This window comes from Aspergillus karnatakaensis (genome assembly GCF_047715665.1).
Source record: "Aspergillus karnatakaensis strain CBS 102800 unplaced genomic scaffold BJY04scaffold_8, whole genome shotgun sequence".
NCBI lineage: Eukaryota > Fungi > Ascomycota > Eurotiomycetes > Eurotiales > Aspergillaceae > Aspergillus > Aspergillus karnatakaensis.
Window position 1 is genome coordinate 542230 of NW_027395720.1, and position 17291 is coordinate 559520.

At 50.9% G+C, this 17291-nt stretch overlaps 8 protein-coding genes across 8 annotated transcripts; 3 read left to right on the plus strand and 5 right to left on the minus strand.

Annotated features, from left to right (window-relative positions):
- Window positions 1-366: 366 nt before the first annotated feature.
- On the minus strand, window positions 367-1680 carry BJY04DRAFT_214958 (serine/threonine-protein kinase; the record flags this gene model as incomplete). Its single annotated transcript, XM_073715355.1, has 2 exons — window positions 367-1010; window positions 1056-1680. 2 exons carry the CDS (start codon window positions 1678-1680, stop codon window positions 367-369), a joined length of 1269 nt encoding a protein of 422 aa, XP_073574893.1.
- Window positions 1681-4272: 2592 nt separating this feature from the next.
- Window positions 4273-6781, minus strand: BJY04DRAFT_214959 (putative serine/threonine protein kinase (Prp4); the record flags this gene model as incomplete). The annotated part of the gene is made up of 2 exons (XM_073715356.1): window positions 4273-5980; window positions 6027-6781. 2 exons carry the CDS (start codon window positions 6779-6781, stop codon window positions 4273-4275), a joined length of 2463 nt encoding a protein of 820 aa, XP_073574894.1.
- Window positions 6782-7240: 459 nt separating this feature from the next.
- On the plus strand, window positions 7241-7574 carry BJY04DRAFT_214960 (translation machinery-associated protein 7; the record flags this gene model as incomplete). Its single annotated transcript, XM_073715357.1, has 3 exons — window positions 7241-7262; window positions 7330-7419; window positions 7480-7574. 3 exons carry the CDS (start codon window positions 7241-7243, stop codon window positions 7572-7574), a joined length of 207 nt encoding a protein of 68 aa, XP_073574895.1.
- Window positions 7575-7595: 21 nt separating this feature from the next.
- Window positions 7596-10173, minus strand: BJY04DRAFT_159361 (uncharacterized protein). Its single transcript, XM_073709019.1, has 2 exons — window positions 9632-10173; window positions 7596-9569 (listed from the first exon to the last, which is right to left on the minus strand). Exons 1-2 carry the CDS (start codon window positions 9775-9777, stop codon window positions 8009-8011), a joined length of 1707 nt encoding a protein of 568 aa, XP_073574896.1. The 5' UTR covers window positions 9778-10173; the 3' UTR covers window positions 7596-8008.
- A 692-nt stretch (window positions 10174-10865) lies between these two features.
- BJY04DRAFT_214962 (cytochrome b5-like heme/steroid binding domain-containing protein) lies at window positions 10866-11599 on the plus strand (the record flags this gene model as incomplete). The annotated part of the gene is made up of 4 exons (XM_073715358.1): window positions 10866-10875; window positions 10934-10967; window positions 11047-11284; window positions 11369-11599. The coding sequence occupies 4 exons, from the start codon at window positions 10866-10868 to the stop codon at window positions 11597-11599; spliced, it is 513 nt and encodes a 170-aa protein (XP_073574897.1).
- A 347-nt stretch (window positions 11600-11946) lies between these two features.
- Window positions 11947-13998, minus strand: ish1 (double-strand break repair enhancer MSC1). Its single transcript, XM_073710188.1, has 5 exons — window positions 13795-13998; window positions 13675-13725; window positions 13473-13620; window positions 12623-13414; window positions 11947-12568 (listed from the first exon to the last, which is right to left on the minus strand). Exons 1-5 carry the CDS (start codon window positions 13877-13879, stop codon window positions 12094-12096), a joined length of 1551 nt encoding a protein of 516 aa, XP_073574898.1. The 5' UTR covers window positions 13880-13998; the 3' UTR covers window positions 11947-12093.
- A 734-nt stretch (window positions 13999-14732) lies between these two features.
- On the plus strand, window positions 14733-15723 carry BJY04DRAFT_214964 (PQ-loop repeat-containing protein; the record flags this gene model as incomplete). The annotated part of the gene is made up of 3 exons (XM_073715359.1): window positions 14733-14800; window positions 14847-15104; window positions 15153-15723. 3 exons carry the CDS (start codon window positions 14733-14735, stop codon window positions 15721-15723), a joined length of 897 nt encoding a protein of 298 aa, XP_073574899.1.
- A 210-nt stretch (window positions 15724-15933) lies between these two features.
- BJY04DRAFT_159372 (nuclear transport factor 2 family protein) lies at window positions 15934-17236 on the minus strand. The gene is made up of 6 exons (XM_073709020.1): window positions 17073-17236; window positions 16895-16912; window positions 16710-16774; window positions 16545-16616; window positions 16317-16418; window positions 15934-16261 (listed from the first exon to the last, which is right to left on the minus strand). The coding sequence occupies exons 1-6, from the start codon at window positions 17077-17079 to the stop codon at window positions 16145-16147; spliced, it is 381 nt and encodes a 126-aa protein (XP_073574900.1). The 5' UTR covers window positions 17080-17236; the 3' UTR covers window positions 15934-16144.
- Between the last annotated feature and the right edge of the window lie 55 nt (window positions 17237-17291).

The following is a 17291-nucleotide window of genomic DNA, read 5'->3' on the forward strand; positions in this document are numbered from 1 at the left end:
CCGTGACACAAAAAAAAAAAAACTTCAGGGTGAAGATACAATATATCCAGAAGTGATCCTCCCTGATAACAATGAAAAGAGATATTATATCATAACAATCCGGTTCTGGTCCAGGGGTGATCCAGACTGGCAGAAGGTTTTATCCTTGGACAGTCCAGTGGCCATAGGATATCCTTTATCCAAGGGAATCCATGGATCTGACGGCCAGAAGCTATTAAGCGTATGTCCAGTAAGAAATCCGGGGTCCGGGGAAATAATACACAGATGAGTCAAAAGATGTCGGTTGTCGAAAGAAAAAGTCCAAGAAGGTATGGGTATGATGGTAAGGTGTAATAATGCGATATCGCGTAAATCGTGAAGTGACGGCTAACAGACGGGAAGAGGGTAGGCGAAGGGTTGTTGACAGATCACTAGCGGGCCTTGTGGGCCGGTGACTAGTGGTGCGGGTTCGTTGCACGCGATATCCGCCTGCGCGAAATCATCGCAAGTCTCGTCCAGCCCGAGGGACGACATGCTATCGATGTCGGGGTATCCTTCGGTATAGGAAGAGGCGTCGGACACAGCAGAGAAAGCGTCGGAGTATTGAGAAGAGCCGGAAGAGCAAGTGGAGGACTGAGTGCATGCATCTTCAACAAAGCTGACAGGCACCTGTGGTGGGTGGACGTAGTTGACGAGTGGTCCGGCGGTCGAACCCCATGGAGTCATCGGATTAAGAGTGAAGCGGGGGCAGTCCATGATGATCTGGCGCAGCTCCGGAATGGTAATCCTCTTGGATGGGTCGACCTCGAAAATGCGGCTGAGAATGCAGACCAGATCGTTTGACAGGGGAAGGATAGACTTGAGGAAGAAAGGATCCTTGAGATAGGCGCGGAAGGTCGAGTCCTCGATCGAGGCACGCTTCCACGGGTTGCGACCACATGTCAGGTTGACGAGAATCACACCCAAGCTCCAGACGTCATTCGGTGCAGATTGGTAGTACGACATGGGTCGAGGGTTCGGCTGCTGACATTCTGCGAGGATTAGCATTGCTCTCCATCCACCAGCGTCAGACTCACCTGGCGACATGTAAAAGGTAGATCCGCAACCAAAGTCAGAGGTGAGGTAATCCGTGGTAGCAAGGCCAAAGTCGGCTAACTTGACCGTCAGTCCCTGGTCGGTGACCAGAATGTTCTCCGGCTTAAGGTCCCTGTGGTAGATTCCGAGTGAGTGGCAGTATTGCACAGCATCCAGGATCTGCAGGAAGACGCGCTTGACCAGGGGATCGTTTCCAACAAAGTGGTTCTTGTCGGTGATGCTAGAAAACAAGTCCCCTTCGGGACAGAATTCGATAACAACGTATGTACAGTCAATGGAGTCCATGATGCGCACTAGGGAGACGACGTTGGGATGCTGACTGGCCATGTGGTGGAGCTTGATTTCGCGCTGCTGGAACTTGAGCTGGCGGGGATCCAGGCCAGTCTTGTTGAGCGCCTTGACAGCGTACATGACATCAGTGTGAATGTCAACCGCGGTGTAGACGACCCCATAGGCGCCAACTCCAAGGATGCTGGTGAGCTCCAGCCGGTTGGCTAGGAGCAGCCCAAGACGTTCTTCCGGGGCATAGCAGCGGGCGACTGGGGGAGATGGAGGAGGGGTAGGGAGAGCATGAGGGTAGATGAAGGGCACAGGCGGGGCGAGCATGGTTTTGTTTGAGAAGTAGAACAATCCTGAAGCTGGAGAGGGGGTTGTTGTCGTGGTGGTCCAGAGGGATGGGATCCTGGGAGTGATAGATATAGATATAGATCTAGATCTAGATAGGACGAAAGTGGCGACCAACAGAGACCAAAAGGGGCGGACAGAGCAGGGGGATGCTATGTTTAGGAAGCCATGGAAGGAATGAAGTCGGTCAAGAGCTATCCAGGAATCCTTGGGGTATAGAGTGTTGGGAATGTTAGGTTGCACAGCCAGGCGGATGAGGATGGTGTTGTGATTGTTGTTTGTTGACCGGCAATCCAGATTAAAGGAGAGGCAATAATACTAGATATATAGACACGAGAAGGGAAGAGAGAAAGGAAGCAAGCAGGTGAAGGTGGAGGTGGAAGAGGAAGAGAGAGAAGGATAGGGAGAGAGAGAGAGGTCGAGGACGAGGACGAGGATAGGAAGAGAGAGAGGAAAAGGAGCTGGCTTGTTAGAGTAATTAATCCAAGGGTAAATTATAATAGATTATGATAATCTGTTAAGAGAGGGTGCCACCGCTGCTTCCAAAACTTACGCCTGTAACACTGCACGTTACAGCTCCATCGGCCATGCTGTCATTGGTCAGCACCAGCAGACTCGATCGCCTCTCTGGGGCAGTGTGGTCAGACTGTGAGTGTGACGGTCCCACTCACACTGCGCTGATGATTCATGGCTGAATGGCACACCGTCTTTTTCCGTTCATAACAAAGTTCATGCTCATGCAAGTCCAGAGTATGGAGAGGGAGAGCTGGAGAGCTGGAGAGCTGGAGAGCTGGAGAGCTGGAGAGCTGGAAGAGCTGGAGAAGACTTGAACAGACAACAAGCTCGTACAAACGAGCAATCGAAAGGCTGGCCGTGGCACTGCAGTCAGGCTGCATCCTCCACCACAGCTATTACAACTACTACTACACTCGACAATAATCGGAGTATATATCGGCCAGCCTTGCCTCCACTCAAGCCGTCAACCACATTTCATCAGAAATCTCGAACTGGACCATCGCCCTGCCCAAAGGCAGCAGCCGACCAGAATCAGATATCAAAATTGCCACAGGTCGCCCCCATCATGAATCACCGAGCCTTGCCAGGTGGATCCCTCCTTAATCTGCTGAGATTAAGGTGTCGACTGTGCATTCGCAGTTGGTGGATGAAGGCCCGGCCCAGCATTTGAGCCATGGCCACTCTGGTGACTGGAACTCCTGGAGCAGGCGGTGCCTTGGAAACAGGAGTACTTAGTAACTAGTGGAACAGCATCAAGAATAGAAGCAAGTGCTCAACGCAACCGTCAACGACTTCCCCGCTAAGGGAGCGCTAGACAGTAGACTAGTACTAGTTAGTTAGCAGAGCCAGAACGAGGACCAGGGCGAGGGCGAAAAAAGGAAGATACGATACCATACAATACATCCCTTAGCGCCAACTCTGATAAAGTGAGGCGGCAACTTGCAAGAGATAATTGGTAGTCGCAGATTTGATGCCACGTTTGCAGTCCAGAACAAGGCTGGGCGGTTGGATTTGGATTTGGATTCATGGGAGGTCGTTGTGGGGGATGTTGAAGGCTTGAAGCAACATTGTCTGTGCTCTCTCTCTGAGTCTGAGGTTTGTTACTACTGCAGTTGGAGTCGGAGGCTGGGAACAATCTCACCTCATCTCTTTCTTTCTTTCTTTCTCTGTCTGCCTGGATTGCTTGCTTGCTTGCTTGCCTGCGTAAGAACTAACTAAACTTACCTACTGCCCTGCGCATGAGATCATCCCCCTCCAAGCAAACACTCGGGGGATTTTCTCATTGGAGGCTCCCCTTCCTTCCCCTTCCGCTCACGGTTCACCAGCAAACTGGAGTTATGTATCCTTTTGTCACCACACGCCAGGGTCAGATCTGAGAAAGATCTCAATTTTCAACGTGATTCGGTCATCAGTCATCTAGCCCAATCGCAGATCAAGACGTACTTTGTTTGGGCTGCCGCGGACTGCCGCCTGCTTTGGTTCAACCGTTCCTCGATCGCCCGCCACCGGCCGGACTGATTTCACGCAGCTTTGTCTGACTGACGGCTGGCCTTGCAACGTGGCTGGCCTCATCACATTTATCTGGGGTATATGGAGTACACCAACCTCTTCTTTATGACCTTTGATATCAGATATGGAGGACTACCTAAGTTTGTGATCAGACGTTTTATCATTGATTGGGCGGGGCTGGTAGGTTTCTATACAAAACACGGACGCTGAAACCTCATGGTCGGTTGAACGGCGATTCGCTGGCTGCTGGTTGCCTGATATTCCAAAGTTGAGGCAACCATCAATGTACTAGAGTATAGTTATTGATAGCAGCAACTGTTTGAGAAAGTGCTTGCCCTCAGTTCAGGGAATATGGTACTGCGGTCGTCGCCACCAACCAATCTTGCCTTTTCCCCAGGCTGTCTCGTTCCTTCGTACAGTTTGTTCAACTTCGCCACTAATCAATCACTTGATTGTTGTACTCTGTGCGACGAGGGTGTCTTTTATCGAGAATGTAATGTGCAAGAATGATATCATCTACTATGTAATGTGCTCCGAATCTCGAAACACTCAGCCCTTCGGCCGCGAAATGAAAGGGTGTTTCAACGCCTCCGCTGGGGAGCACCGCTTCTCCGGGTTGAGACTCAGACACCGGTCCAATAGATCCACAAACAGCGCCAGCTCCTTAGCTTCACTATCCGTCATACCGCGCGTACCCTTACCCATCAATCTGGTTTTCAGATCCCGCGTCGGCTTCTTGAAGTCCATCACTCGGGTGGCGAGTCGCCCGGTGATCTTGTCCTCTTCCGTGCTATGGAAGTTCAACATGTCATCAAAGTGAAGGTGAGCGAGGGAGCCGCGCCGGAGGAGCTTAGGCGGGTATTTGCCACGGCATTCCATGATCGACTTGAGCATCTGGTTGTTGTTTCGCCCTGTAAAGAGGATCTTGCTGGTGTAGAGCTCAAACAGGGTGCAACCGATCGACCACATGTCGATAGCGTAATCGTAGGGGATCCCTAGAATGATCTCTGGGGCACGATAAAATCGACTGACTAAGTATGGCGTGATCTCATTGTCCGAAGCTGGGGATGCTGACCCCAGGTCGCACACTTTGAGGATGTTGCGCTGCTCATTGACGAGGAGATTATCAGGCTTCAGATCAGCATGGAGAATATTGCACTTGCGCATCAAGCTGAGCCCGAGGAAAATCTGCTGCGCGTATGCCCGAATAGCCCGCAAGTTTAGCCCTACATCCCGGCCAAACTTTTTCAGGACTTCTCGCAGATTCATGCTGAGATTCTCAAAAACCATGCACAGGTGTCCCTTATGCTCAAAGCTGCGTTCAAACCTGATCATGTGCTTCTTGTCCTCTGGGTCTGCTTCTTGCAGCTGTTGCAAAATGTTGATCTCTTTCAAACCAGCCTTCTTCATCGTGTCATTCTGTCGAATAATCTTAATTGCCACAGTATTTCCGGTTTTCGAGTCAGTTGCTCGTACTACGGATGAGAACATGCCCTTGCCGAGGTTCTGCTTGACATGGTAGCGTCCATCAATCAACTCACCAATCCGAAGATTGTAGTAACCTTCGGGATCATCCCAATTATCCATCATGCTTATATCAAGTTCACGCGCTAGCGGTACAGCAGAGGCTGCGGATGCATGAGCAGGCTGAGCAGTTTCTTCGGTTTCTTCAGCGAACATGTCGTCGTCGTCTTCGGCAAACATATCATAAGGAGCTTGCGTCTTCGTTTCTGGCTCTGATGGCGCATCAGGAAGAAGCACGTCCTGCTTGGTGGTCTTTGTCTCATCGTAGCTTGCCGCGGAGACCTCGCTGTTCTCCTCCCTGACGTGCTTTTCTCGTTCGGCTTTCATGTCAATAGTGGGGTCGTAGTCAGCAGCTGAAGGCTCGTCTTTATCAGCGCCATCTGCGGCATTTTCATGGACTAGATCAGCGTCTTTGCCAATGCTAAACTCGGGAAATGGGTCCACGTTGATTTCGTTGGGAGTCAGGCCGGCCGAGTCTGCAAAATCATTATCGACTGTATCGGATTGCAGGCAGAGATCACGCCTACCTGGTGCCTCATTATTCGGAGTAACAGCTTCGCTGCTCTCAGGGGTCGAATCTCTATCGGCAAGGGCCAGAGCTTGGATTCGCAGCGGCGTAGCCTGGCTTTGATATTTAGCTTTTATAGCTTCGCGTCGTCTGCGACGAGCCTCAAGCTGGGCAGCCTCGTCAAGAGGTTCGATCGGTTCCTGCTCACCACTTGGTTCATTCACACTATACTTGTTAGTATGCTGGTACTGAACCGAGATCCAAGACATACCGATCATGACCATTAGCTGCAGCGCCCGGGAAATGCTCCTGAACCTGATTTCTTAGAGTTTCAGCATCTTTTCTGGACTCTTGAGCGACAGCAGGGGGATAACCCCGTACGATCACTGACTGTTCAGTTGAAGATTTCCTATTCGTCTGCTCTCCCCGACTATCCGTCTGCTCTCTCTGGTTACCCGCCCGCCGCCTCTGGTCACTCGTCTGCTCCCTCCGCGGCTCTAAGCCATCATCACCGTATTGCTTGCGTGTCCGGCCTTCGTGGTATGAAGATCGGGTTTGCGAGCTAGGGCGCAAATCCTCCGGCCGTGCGGAGCCATTGCCGTATCGAACAGTCGGATGGTAACTAATCTGACGATCAAAGTCATGATACTGAGGTGGTCGAATATACAATCGATCGGGCAATCCATCGGGTGGGGCGCCCGGCCTTTTTCGACGAGTATAACCGCCATCAAATCCATAATCGACCTCGTATTCGTCTTCGAGCCGGAAGCGCTTCACTCCCCTAGGTACTCGGTGTGGAGAGCGGGATCGGGATCTTGACCTGCTCTTGGGTCTTTGATTGTACTGATGCGAGTCGGCCAGCAGCGCTTGAGATCCCGGTATGGGTGCATTTCTATCTCTGGGGGGACGGTCAACGCTGGTGCCATTAGGGGGAGATTGCGACGTAGTTGCCTTCGTCTCCGAACCTGATTCGATGATTTCGCCCTCAGAGGCGGTCGACGGAGACCTCGATTTGCGTGTTGCCATGGTAGGGGATGGTTTGTCGTGTTAACTACCCAGTTCGCTTCACCAGAAAGCTTTAATGAGCAACTCCGTGTTAGCAAGATTGCTTTAGCAAGTGCAGTCGTTGGAGTGATTGAGAAAGTCCAACCAACTGAGTATAAACGCCACTAGTTGTCTGCTTATCGAATGCAGTTAGATCTTAAGTAGGAAAGAGGTTGTTTATCGATTCAAGTGGAACACAGGAAGACAAGAGGATGAAGGCGAAACGAAATGAAACGAACTTTCTTCGTCATGATGGAGCCTCTCTCAGTCACGGGGAAAAGACTCGCCCTAACTCGATTCAGAATTAGTCTAGCCTCCCCGGCCCCGCCGCAGCCTCCTCTTCTTTGCTCACTTTTTTCCCTCCCTGATTCCTATCACCATTAAACTGCAAAGAAACCAAATCCCTCTTTTCAACTTCACATCTTCTTATCTATCCTCACTATGGGTGGCGCAAGCAGAGAAGGTAAGATCTGAGTATCTATCACCTGTATGTAGAGTTGTTCAGTCGCTGACTACTTTCTTATCGTTAGGCGGCAAGGTCAAGCCCCTCAAGGCGGCTAAGAAGGAGAAGAAGGAACTTGATGATGATGAACTCGCCTTCAAGGAGAAGCAGAGAGCCGGTACGTATACTCCTTATCCAATTTAAATGTACGATGTCTAATTCACCTCCGAATATGCAGACGCCAAGGCGAAGAAGGAACTCGCAGACAAGGCCAAGGGCAAGGGCCCTTTGAACACAGGCGCGCAGGGTATCAAGAAGTCCGGGAAGAAATGATCTGTTGATATGCAGTCTGTGTCTTTACGAATTCAACGATCCACGAGCCACGACACCATGGGGTTTCCCACGGTGGCACCGATACCAACGCCTTTACATTGCATATGAGCACCTTTTTTGATACTTCCTTCCAAGACTTTACTCTGCACAAAAACCATCTTCACTATAGTAGTAAGAAAGTCTTCCAAACGACCGAGGGAGGGGACGAGAAGGGTATCATTGGGCACTGTCAGGTACAAAGTGAAGTGTCGCCGTATTATCGCCGAAGTATAGGCTGGAAAACTTCTTAGACATGACATAGATGGCCAAGAAAAAATGGAGGTAGCCGAGACACGTAAATAAATGTCCAGCCGAATCTCAAACGACGCAAGGAGCGAGGCTGTAGAACAAAGCGCTAGGAAGAGGACGAGGGCGAAATCAAACAAACAGATGGCTCAACTAGTCACTCTCTGAACCCATAAACTGCCGCCTTGACCATAGAAATCTTCGTCCTCACGCTTCTTCCATGCCCGAACCAACTTCAAACCAATCTCATGTTCTTCCCTCTTGATCTCGGCAAGCTCATTGTTAAGACTGGCAACCGTTTTCTTGACCTCCTCCCGAGCAGCCATGTCGTATGCAATCGAGCTCGGTTGGATGACTTGGGTAAGTTCATGAATAATGGTGTCGATGTTTGTTCTGCGCCGTCCAAGATCGTTCCTCTTTGCTTCCAGCATCTCTATGCGACCTTGGGCAGTCATCTCGGCTGGGTTTGGCGGAAGCGCCTTGTTCGAGGGGATTTCTGAAGGTGTGGGTTTCCTGATGGGTCGCTTGTTGAGCACGATAGTGCTGGGAACTGGACGGGATCGAGACATGATTGAGCGTGCGGTATCACTAGATTGAGACGCCGTTTCAATGATACTTGCTGGTGGGCTCGGAGTGATGCTGCGCTGTGGGCTTGAAGCTCTGCTTCCGGGTTCGGTGGGATTATAAGTGGTTACACTGAAGCGGCTTTTGGGTTCGTTATCATCCTCCCCGGCAAGCCTTAAGTCAGTCAGACTGTCGCTCAGGCTGGGTCCCGAGACAAGATCGACGCGCGGCGGGGCACTACCGCTGACGGCGCTAGTCTTCCGTGTGGCCACCGCATGAGCCTCTCGTCCGTCATGCGGCCTTTTCCGATGCTCCGGCTTACGGTTTGCTTCACCAGCAGTAATTGTCGTTATAGTAGACGGCATCATGATCCCAGCAACAGAAGCCAGTGTGTTCATCTCCCCAAATCGATCATTACTCCTCGACGACTGCAGCCGTGATGACGATCGATTCCTAGGCTTCTCTTGTATCGGAGCTACCATGGGCGCTCGACCGCTCTGTCCTCTCCAGGGCTCTCGCGGAGAAGAAAGCGTCGCTTCGTTCACTGGATAATATCGATCTCGGATTTCAGGCACTTTCTTTTTCGAGTGAAACTGCTCTTTACCCCAGCCGAAGAGCTTTGAGTTGTGGGACGGGGTTGAGGATGGAGCAGCAGATACGTGGGTTTGAAATGACACATTGCTAGGCGTAACTTGTCCGATTCTACCTTGATTGCTCCTGGTCGGCTCCCCGGAATAGTCGTCCCACCTAGTCGCATTTGTCCTAGGTGCTGGCGGGGTCGGTTGAGGGCGCTCCGGTTGGGAGTCAACACGCTTCCGATAAACGGGTATATTGCTCGCAAATTTGCTGTCTAGGTGTCCGGTAGCGCCGGGACCAACCGTCTGAATGTCCTCATCCTCTATTGGGGAGACTCGAGAACTGCTTCGGCTGCGGATTTGACTGATCGGGGAGTCGGGAGGAGATATATCAACGCTCCTTGTTCCTTGAGAATAACCATGGGCAGAGCTGGGAGGCTCGAGCCGTGGAGCCAGCTGGTATGTATCACTGATCGAGCGTTGGCGGTGGTGGTCCAAGACCACAGTATCTCTAGAGTATATTGAAGACGCTACCCGTGCGTTTGAGTCCGGCTGGTGCGGAGTAAGGTTACTGGAGGCGTCACTGTAAGCAATCAATATTTAGCCAAATCAAGAAGCGTAGGAAAGGCATACGTTGGTAGCGTGGGTAGCGCTTTCGCAGAGAGGTTTCGACTTCGAGGAACGGACAGTGGCGCCGGTTGGTAAACTTGAGTATCGATCGGTGGAGGATTTTCAATCGAAGGCTTGCGAGATCGATGAAAAGATACTTTCCCCCACATTCTGACGTGTCCAATCGTAAATCCAGGAATGAGGAATCCGACCACTGACCAGCCGGTTAGTTGAGGCTCTGAGGAATTGTTGTATGTCGGCTTGGCGGCTTTGCTTGAAATCCGTGGAACCTCCTGCTTCCTCAAGAGCCAGGTAATAGGCAATTTAGGTAGGAGCCTCAAAGTGTTCTGCTAAGTATGTACTTTAAGCAGTTGACATGCCTGCACGTCGTATATAGAGAAGATGATCGGCCGACCAAGAGGATCGGAGTGCTCGAATCGAGTTCTCGGGCAGCGACCAGAAGACGAGAACAAAGGAGGGGAAAAGAGGCCAACAGCCAGAGAAAGAAAACAAAAAGAGTGGGCGAGGTGATTAGATAGGTAGCAAGCTGAAAGAGATAATATTAGCAGCGGCGCGGCCAGCGGCTATGAGAACGAAAGATTTTGAGAGTGAAGTTCGTTTGCTTGGTCGAACGACAGACAAGGAGGGCCCCAGGGCGCAACAGGGCCTCGGCCAACAACCACCTCACACATCCTTAGGGACCGGATTCGGGAATCAGGATCTTGCAAGAGGTAATCAAACGGAGCGGATCATTATTATTTTGGGCGTTCAGAGATGAAGGACCCTGTTTCAGCGTATGCAAGCTCCGAAAGCTAACAATTTGCGGCCTAGTGAAACGGATTGGCCGTGGTTATAAATAGCTTGTGGAATCGAGATACGGAGCATCTCTTGGTTCCGTTCATAGTTAGGTATGTATAGGTATACCCGGGCATCAAAAAGGCCTCATCAAGCCATGACGCCACCATGCAGATGCAGAAGGCCGAATGCTGTTCAAAAGATAGCAAGAAAGGTGGAGGGCCGAACGCCTTGCCTCGGGGTTGCACTTGTAGTCGTGATCTCAGCTCGCTGCCTCAGGCTATGATAAGGTCATGTGCCGACCTCCTCTCCGAGAGAGTTCCGTCATATCCAACACCTGCAAGTGCAGCGAACCCCTGGGACGCTGACACAAACATCTACCCCTCATCCATCAGCACTTCACCTCTGCTCAACAAAGACTCACCATACGCAATCTGCTATTACTGACTCTCTGTATATCAAAATGTCGACAGGTTCGCTCTCATCCTCTCCTAACATCATCTCATCACCCGCAGACTAACCCTCAAGCAGACGGGACTGTCGGGACGTCTCCGCCAGCAGAGGTGTAAGCATTCCTCACTCAAAACAAACGCCCGCACACAAGCATCGCGATCACAACTCTAACCCTTGCTCTCAAACGGCAGGATGTCAATCGCCTCCCCGATCAACCTCCTCCTTTTCTCCGTCTTCACATTCCTCGTCTACCTGCAATTCCGTCCCAAGGTCCCCGCCACGCTCCCCAAGCCCCCTCCCGCCGTAGTCTTCCGCACTTTCACGCCAAAGACCCTCCTTCCCTTTAACGGCGAAAATGACCAGCCTGTTTACCTTGCCGTCAGGGGTCGGGTGTTTGATGTTACTCCTGGGAGGAACTTTTATGGACCGGTACGAATGCGACACAAGCTGAATGGCGTCCGCAATGTCGATGCTGGATCGTGTGGCTGGGGCTAATATGTCTGGTGACTGCAGGGCGGCCCCTACGAGAACTTTGCCGGCCGGGATGCGTCCCGCGGTTTGGCGTTCCAGAGCTTTGACCGGGAGATGTTGACGGAGGATTTGTCGGCTCCACTAGATGATCTGAAGGATCTGGATGCGGATCAGTTGGAGAACCTGCAGAGCTGGGAGGACAGGTTCTCGGAGAAGTATCTCGTGGTTGGCAAGTTGGTTGCTGAGGGCGATCTGGAGGCGCCCAAATTGTAGACGTGGTAAACCATGACGAACACGGCGGATGAAAACTGGGCAAGAAGGTAAGCTCCGGGCTATTTCCAGAGGAGTATGAAATCAGAAAGGCGTTGTATATCTTGGCTGAATAGCAGTGTCAACTAGGTTTAGTTGTAGGATGTCATCGTTACCCCTTGAAAAACAAGACGAACGAGTCAATACTCAAAAGTGATTCGAAATCGCTTCAGCAAACCACTGACTTGGCAACATTTCTTGATATCTACGACAGCGGGGACCAGAGGCAACTCGTTACGGTGTTATGTGTGCAAGGGCTAGGCAGTGGGATACGTAGGTACCTAAAGTGTATCTCAATGGAGTTCCAAAAATCAGTTGTTAAATCCTTGAATTGAAACTAGCATCCCACCCACCAACCACTTCATAAAACTAAAGTACATGTCATTAAGAGAACCTCGAGTACACAAAAAGAAAAGGTCGTTCGTTCATTCATGTCAGATAGCCTTCACGGCCAACCATTACAACTCAGATCGGATATCTTCAGCAGTATCTCCAGCCTTGTTCTTCAAGTTCTGAGCAGCCTCCTGGCCTTGAGCTCTGCCGCTTGCTGCACCAAGCTTCAACTGGTCTAACAACCACTGCGACCAGCTGCTAAGGGTGGAATAGAGAGCTCCCTGGGGAGAAGAGGTACCGTATCTGAAGTAGTGGGCGTTGCGACGGGCGGCGGCGCGCAGCTCATTCAGCTGGCTGCCTTGGTAGACTGGGACACCGTACGAGTCAAGGTACTCTTTAAGGTCGGACTGAGTCCAGGTGTCGAAGGTGTAGTCCTTAAGGTTAACAGTCGCCTGCTTGATATAGGAGGTAGCTGTGTCGAGCTCTGCACCACCAGCCTTTGCAGCCTTATCGTAGGATACTTGTGCTTCCTTGACGAGCTGATCGCGGGTAACTCCAGCCTTTTTCGCGGCCTTGTTGTTTACTGATTCGAGGTACTTCCTGTACTGCCTGTTAGAAACTCCATCAACCGGAGAGAAAAGCGGCCGAACGTACTTCAAGTGCTCAGTATCCCAGGTGTCAAAAGTCCACGCATTCCAGCCGGTAGCAGCCTTGTGCTTGTTCAACCTCACTTGGGCGAGGAGTTCATCGCGCTTGCCGTTCTGAGGAACAGGGACGCCACGAGCATCAAGGAAAGCCTTGAGACGGGAGTCAGACCAGTAGTCAATGGCCGTATCAAAGGCTTCCTGTGACTTCAACGAGGCATTATCAGTAGCGCGAGCGTACTGGTTGCCAGCCCTCGAGGTAGCAGCGCCGATATAATCAGACGCGGTCGATGTGGCCGAGGAAGAAGCAGATGAGGCTTGGTCAACGAGAGCGGCGCGGTGCTTGCGTGCCAAGGCAACGAGCTCGTTGCGCTTGGAGCCTTGTGGAACAGGAATGTTATGCTCATCCAAGAACTTCTTGAGATCGGAGTCGGACCAAGCATTGAACAAGGCTTCGCTCAAAGTCTCCTGTGCGGCATTGGCCGATGAGACAACAGAGGCAGCGAGGTTCTTGGCTTGAAGACTTGCCAGGCGTGTGTTACGGCGCACAGCTGCAATCAATTTGTCGCGAGTGCTAGGCTGAGGGGCAGGCCATCCACGTTCGTCAAGCCATAGCTTCAAATCAGAATCGGTCCACTGCTCGTACAGCCAGTTTCCGGGGTAGTGAGCGGCTTCGCCGAGCTTCTGGGCGACGGTTTCGTAATTCTCGCGAGCGCTCTGGAGGAGAGTATCACGTTTGCGCGGCTGAGGAGCAGGAATACCATGTCGGTCAAGGAATGACTTCAATTGAGAGTCGGTCCAGCTGATTTGTATTAGCAACGATTTAGTATAAGCAGTCTACATACGAGGATAATACTCACGTATCGAAGATCCATTCCTTGGTGTTCTCCCAGCGGTCACCGGCGCCACCCGAGAGCTGTCCAAGCGGCTTCTGAACCTTGACATCCCAATTCGTCTTTACCGCGTTCTCAAGGTTCTTGCGGTCTGCGGGAGAAGGATAGGGGATGTCTAGATGTAATCGTTAGTCCTAAGTGAGGTTATAAAGAGAGGGTAGAAAGGTACCATGATCGGAAAGCCAGCGCTCCAACTCGGTCTCGTGCCATTTGTTGTAAACTTCCGTATGTTAGCTAGAGGGCCTCACTCTATCCTCGCTTAGGTCTTCACCGTAGTCAGCCAACTCACCAGCTTTGCCGAACCAAGTAGACGCGCCAACCGCATCTGCGGTTGCAAGGGTGCACACCAGCCAAGTGGCCAGATGCAGCTTCATCGTCGTCGGGTGTAATGTGTTGTGGTTCTCTTAGAAAAAGTTTCAAGAGGCTGGTTGAGGGAATGAGGAAGTGAAACTAGGGCGAAAGTAATGGAAAAAGGTGATGGTTCGATGGATTCAGGGACTTTAGCAAGAAGTGAAGAGAGCTGAGAGGGTCTTAAACCAGGGTCTGAGAGATGACCAGCGAGTGACGTATTGATGCAGAACTGGCATACACAGACTTTGGCGTCATAGACGGGGGTGGCATTACTGGTTCTACCAACCAAACACAGTCTACCGGTGGTGTCATTGTTCTGGCTGGTTAGATCAAACCGGGATCAACTAGCGATCATTCAATGATTGACTGAATCCACATTTTACTTTCATCTATAGTGATTGACTTAGGTAGTTATATCGATCTCTTGATGACGCTATTTGTATAGACTGCCCAGGCACAGAATATAGAAGGCGGTGGGCCCTGCTTTACATCTGTCACAAACAGGAATAGCACGGTGAGCACCTGATGAAGCTAGCCCATTTTTGGAAATGCGGAGTTAGGCTCCCTACCTAGGCTTCCTCTTCTCCACCATCCACGTCCACGACAGTCGAGCTACTCCGTACTCTAGACTATCGATTATCTTTCCTTAGCACTTGGTCACCGACGCCCTTTGAGGACTTTTTGTCAGCAAAGAAAAAGCATATTGATTGCTGAAAAGTCTCTACCTCGTGTGATACGATGTGTTGATTTTCTATCGTTCTACCTGGTGGTCTGATAACTACCTGCTTGTTACGACTCTACCTCAGCAGCCCATACCTAAGACAAACTAGATGGGATTTATATGAAGCTGCTTGTCTGCATCATCATTCCTCAATCATGGACTCCCTAGTTGGGCAGTGCGACAAATTATTGTCCTCCGATCCGAAGAACTTTGTTTTATCCATGTTTGTTTCCCTACTTCCTCTTGACACCTCTAACTGACCAGAGCAGCCTCATCGTGTTTGGAATCCTCTTTTCCTATTTCCCTCAGCTGTTCAGGATTGTTAAGTTAAGGAGCTCTTTCGGGATTTCACCCTACTTCGTGTTGTTGGGAACAACGTCGGGCACGTTTGCGCTGGCAAACGTAGTGTCGCAGCAACAGAGCCTGCAAGTTGCTGCATGCTGCAAAGATGCCAGCGGCTTATCATGCTTTTCGGGGCTTTTAGGAATCCTGCAGATTGGGACACAGTGGCTCAGCTTCTTCGCGATGTACGTTGCACTTCAAAAGAAGGAGATGCCAAGGCTGATTTTCTCTAGTCTTACACTCTTCGTCGTTTTCTTCCCACGGGAGACAGAGCCATACCTCCCGGAAAACGAGGAACCAGGGCCTACATACGGGACCGCGCTGGCCGTGGCCACAGTCAGTGTCGTCCATGCAGTGATCATGTTGATTGTAACCCTAGCCGTTGGCTTCAAACAGCCAGCTTCACTCCAATCCTGGTCGAATTTCTGCGGTGTCACAGCGGCCATTCTTGCCTCCATACAATATTTTCCTCAAATATATACCACGCTGAGGCTGCGCTGCGTCGGCAGCCTAAGCATACCAATGATGTGCATCCAGACACCCGGTGCGTTAGTCTGGGCAGGCAGCCTCGCTGCACGGATGGGCAGCAAGGGCTGGAGCACGTGGGGAATCATGATTGTGACAGCTTTCCTACAGGGCACACTTCTCGTCTTGTCAGTATTCTTCGAGCATCTTGGTCCTAACAAAGGTCATAGCCATGACTATGACAAGGGCATCCGAATCGAGTCCGAAGAGAGTAACCCTGATCACGACGACCAAGATAGCCCATATGAAGACACACCTCTCCTTCAGGACCGCCGTTGATATTTGCGATGGCGCTGAACCTTGGCTACACGATTCGATTACCCGGCCACCCCCATTCCCATATACTACTCCTTTTGGTTGAGCTAGCTCTGCACATAACTGTAAATAAGTCTCGTGTCCTTAGATGTACTCTAGAATGCTTTCAAGTTTCTGGGTATATGTCAAACCACGAAATACAACTGCCAAAAGTTGCACCTCAATTGTATTTATCTCGATGAGCAAGCCAAGCCGAAATCTAACACAAGCGGATGGTCATAAGAGCCTACTCTCAGTCCGCAAATCGCGGCCGTCTAACAGACAGAGAAGTAGGCGGCTATTACCCATGCTCTAGTTCATGATATTCATAAGTCCTCCATTAAAATCACAGTTAAACCCCCATACACACACACCCATCCCCACCAAATCCCTGTAGATATGTCATTCAAGAAGCGTTGTAGATCAGACGGAAGATGTCGTTAAAGACGAAGTAGCTTCCGGCGCCGTCGGGGAGGAGCTGGAAAGTCTGTGAGTAGTTCATGGGCTTCTGCTCCTCGTCAACCTAACAAAAGGATTAGCCCCGCCATCTTTACTTTTCTATTGGGTGAGAGATGTACCAGCAGAGCACCGGTAACAAGGACCAAGATACCACCTTGCTCGCTTGAGGGCTGAGCATCGAGGGTCGCGACCTGATGCTGGACCTTCTGGAAGGGAAGACCCTGTTGTTTCGAAAAGATTAGTAATGGTCATCCAATGCGAGTAACGTTCGGTAATCGCTTGTGCGTTCTTGCCGCTTAGAGCGAAAGCAGTAGAGTATACATGCGCCTTGCGCATCGGCTACTTACACCAAGCTTCTCCATGATGGAAGAAACACCTTGAGCGGAAGATGTCTCGAAAGTGAGCATAGAGTGGTCGCGCTGTCCATACCCAAAGCATACAAGTCAGCCCATTGTTCTCCTAACCTCTTCTCGGCATCACTGGGCCGAGTGAGGGGTGGGGTAAAAGCATACGTAGAGACCAGCGAGGCCGGCGCGATTACCATCGAAGGTCTGGTAATAGAATGTCACAAACTGCTCTGTTGGGACGAAGTCAGGATGCTATCTTTGTTTCATTCTCTCGAGATGTTTGCTCCTAGGATTGAGAGAGGGGGTTCGATTTGGATGATTGCGGGGCGTTGCTAGTGGGTATCACGTACGAGCAATGTTGGCGAAGTCTGGGTAAGAAGAGATATAGATTAGCAATATATTCTTAACTTATGGGCAACTCATCCAATGGTGGTTCACGCGTGCTGAAGGAACCCTGAGTCTCGAGGAGGGGCAATCCAAACACTACTAAGGGATGCGACGGAGTATGCGAAAAGAAAGAGAACCTACCGGCCATTTTGACGGACTATGTAGCTTGTAAAGGAAATAGAGATGGGAGAGGAAAGAGATGAATGTGTCTTAGCCGTGAAGGAGACTTTAAAGGAGAAGCAGGAGAATGATTGCCCGATCAACAGCCTGAAGAGAAAGCCTGAGCAGGATTTCCCGAAGGGGAGGAGGGATGCTGTGGGGCAGGCCTTAGCGTTGCCTGAAGACTCTTAAGGCACCGAT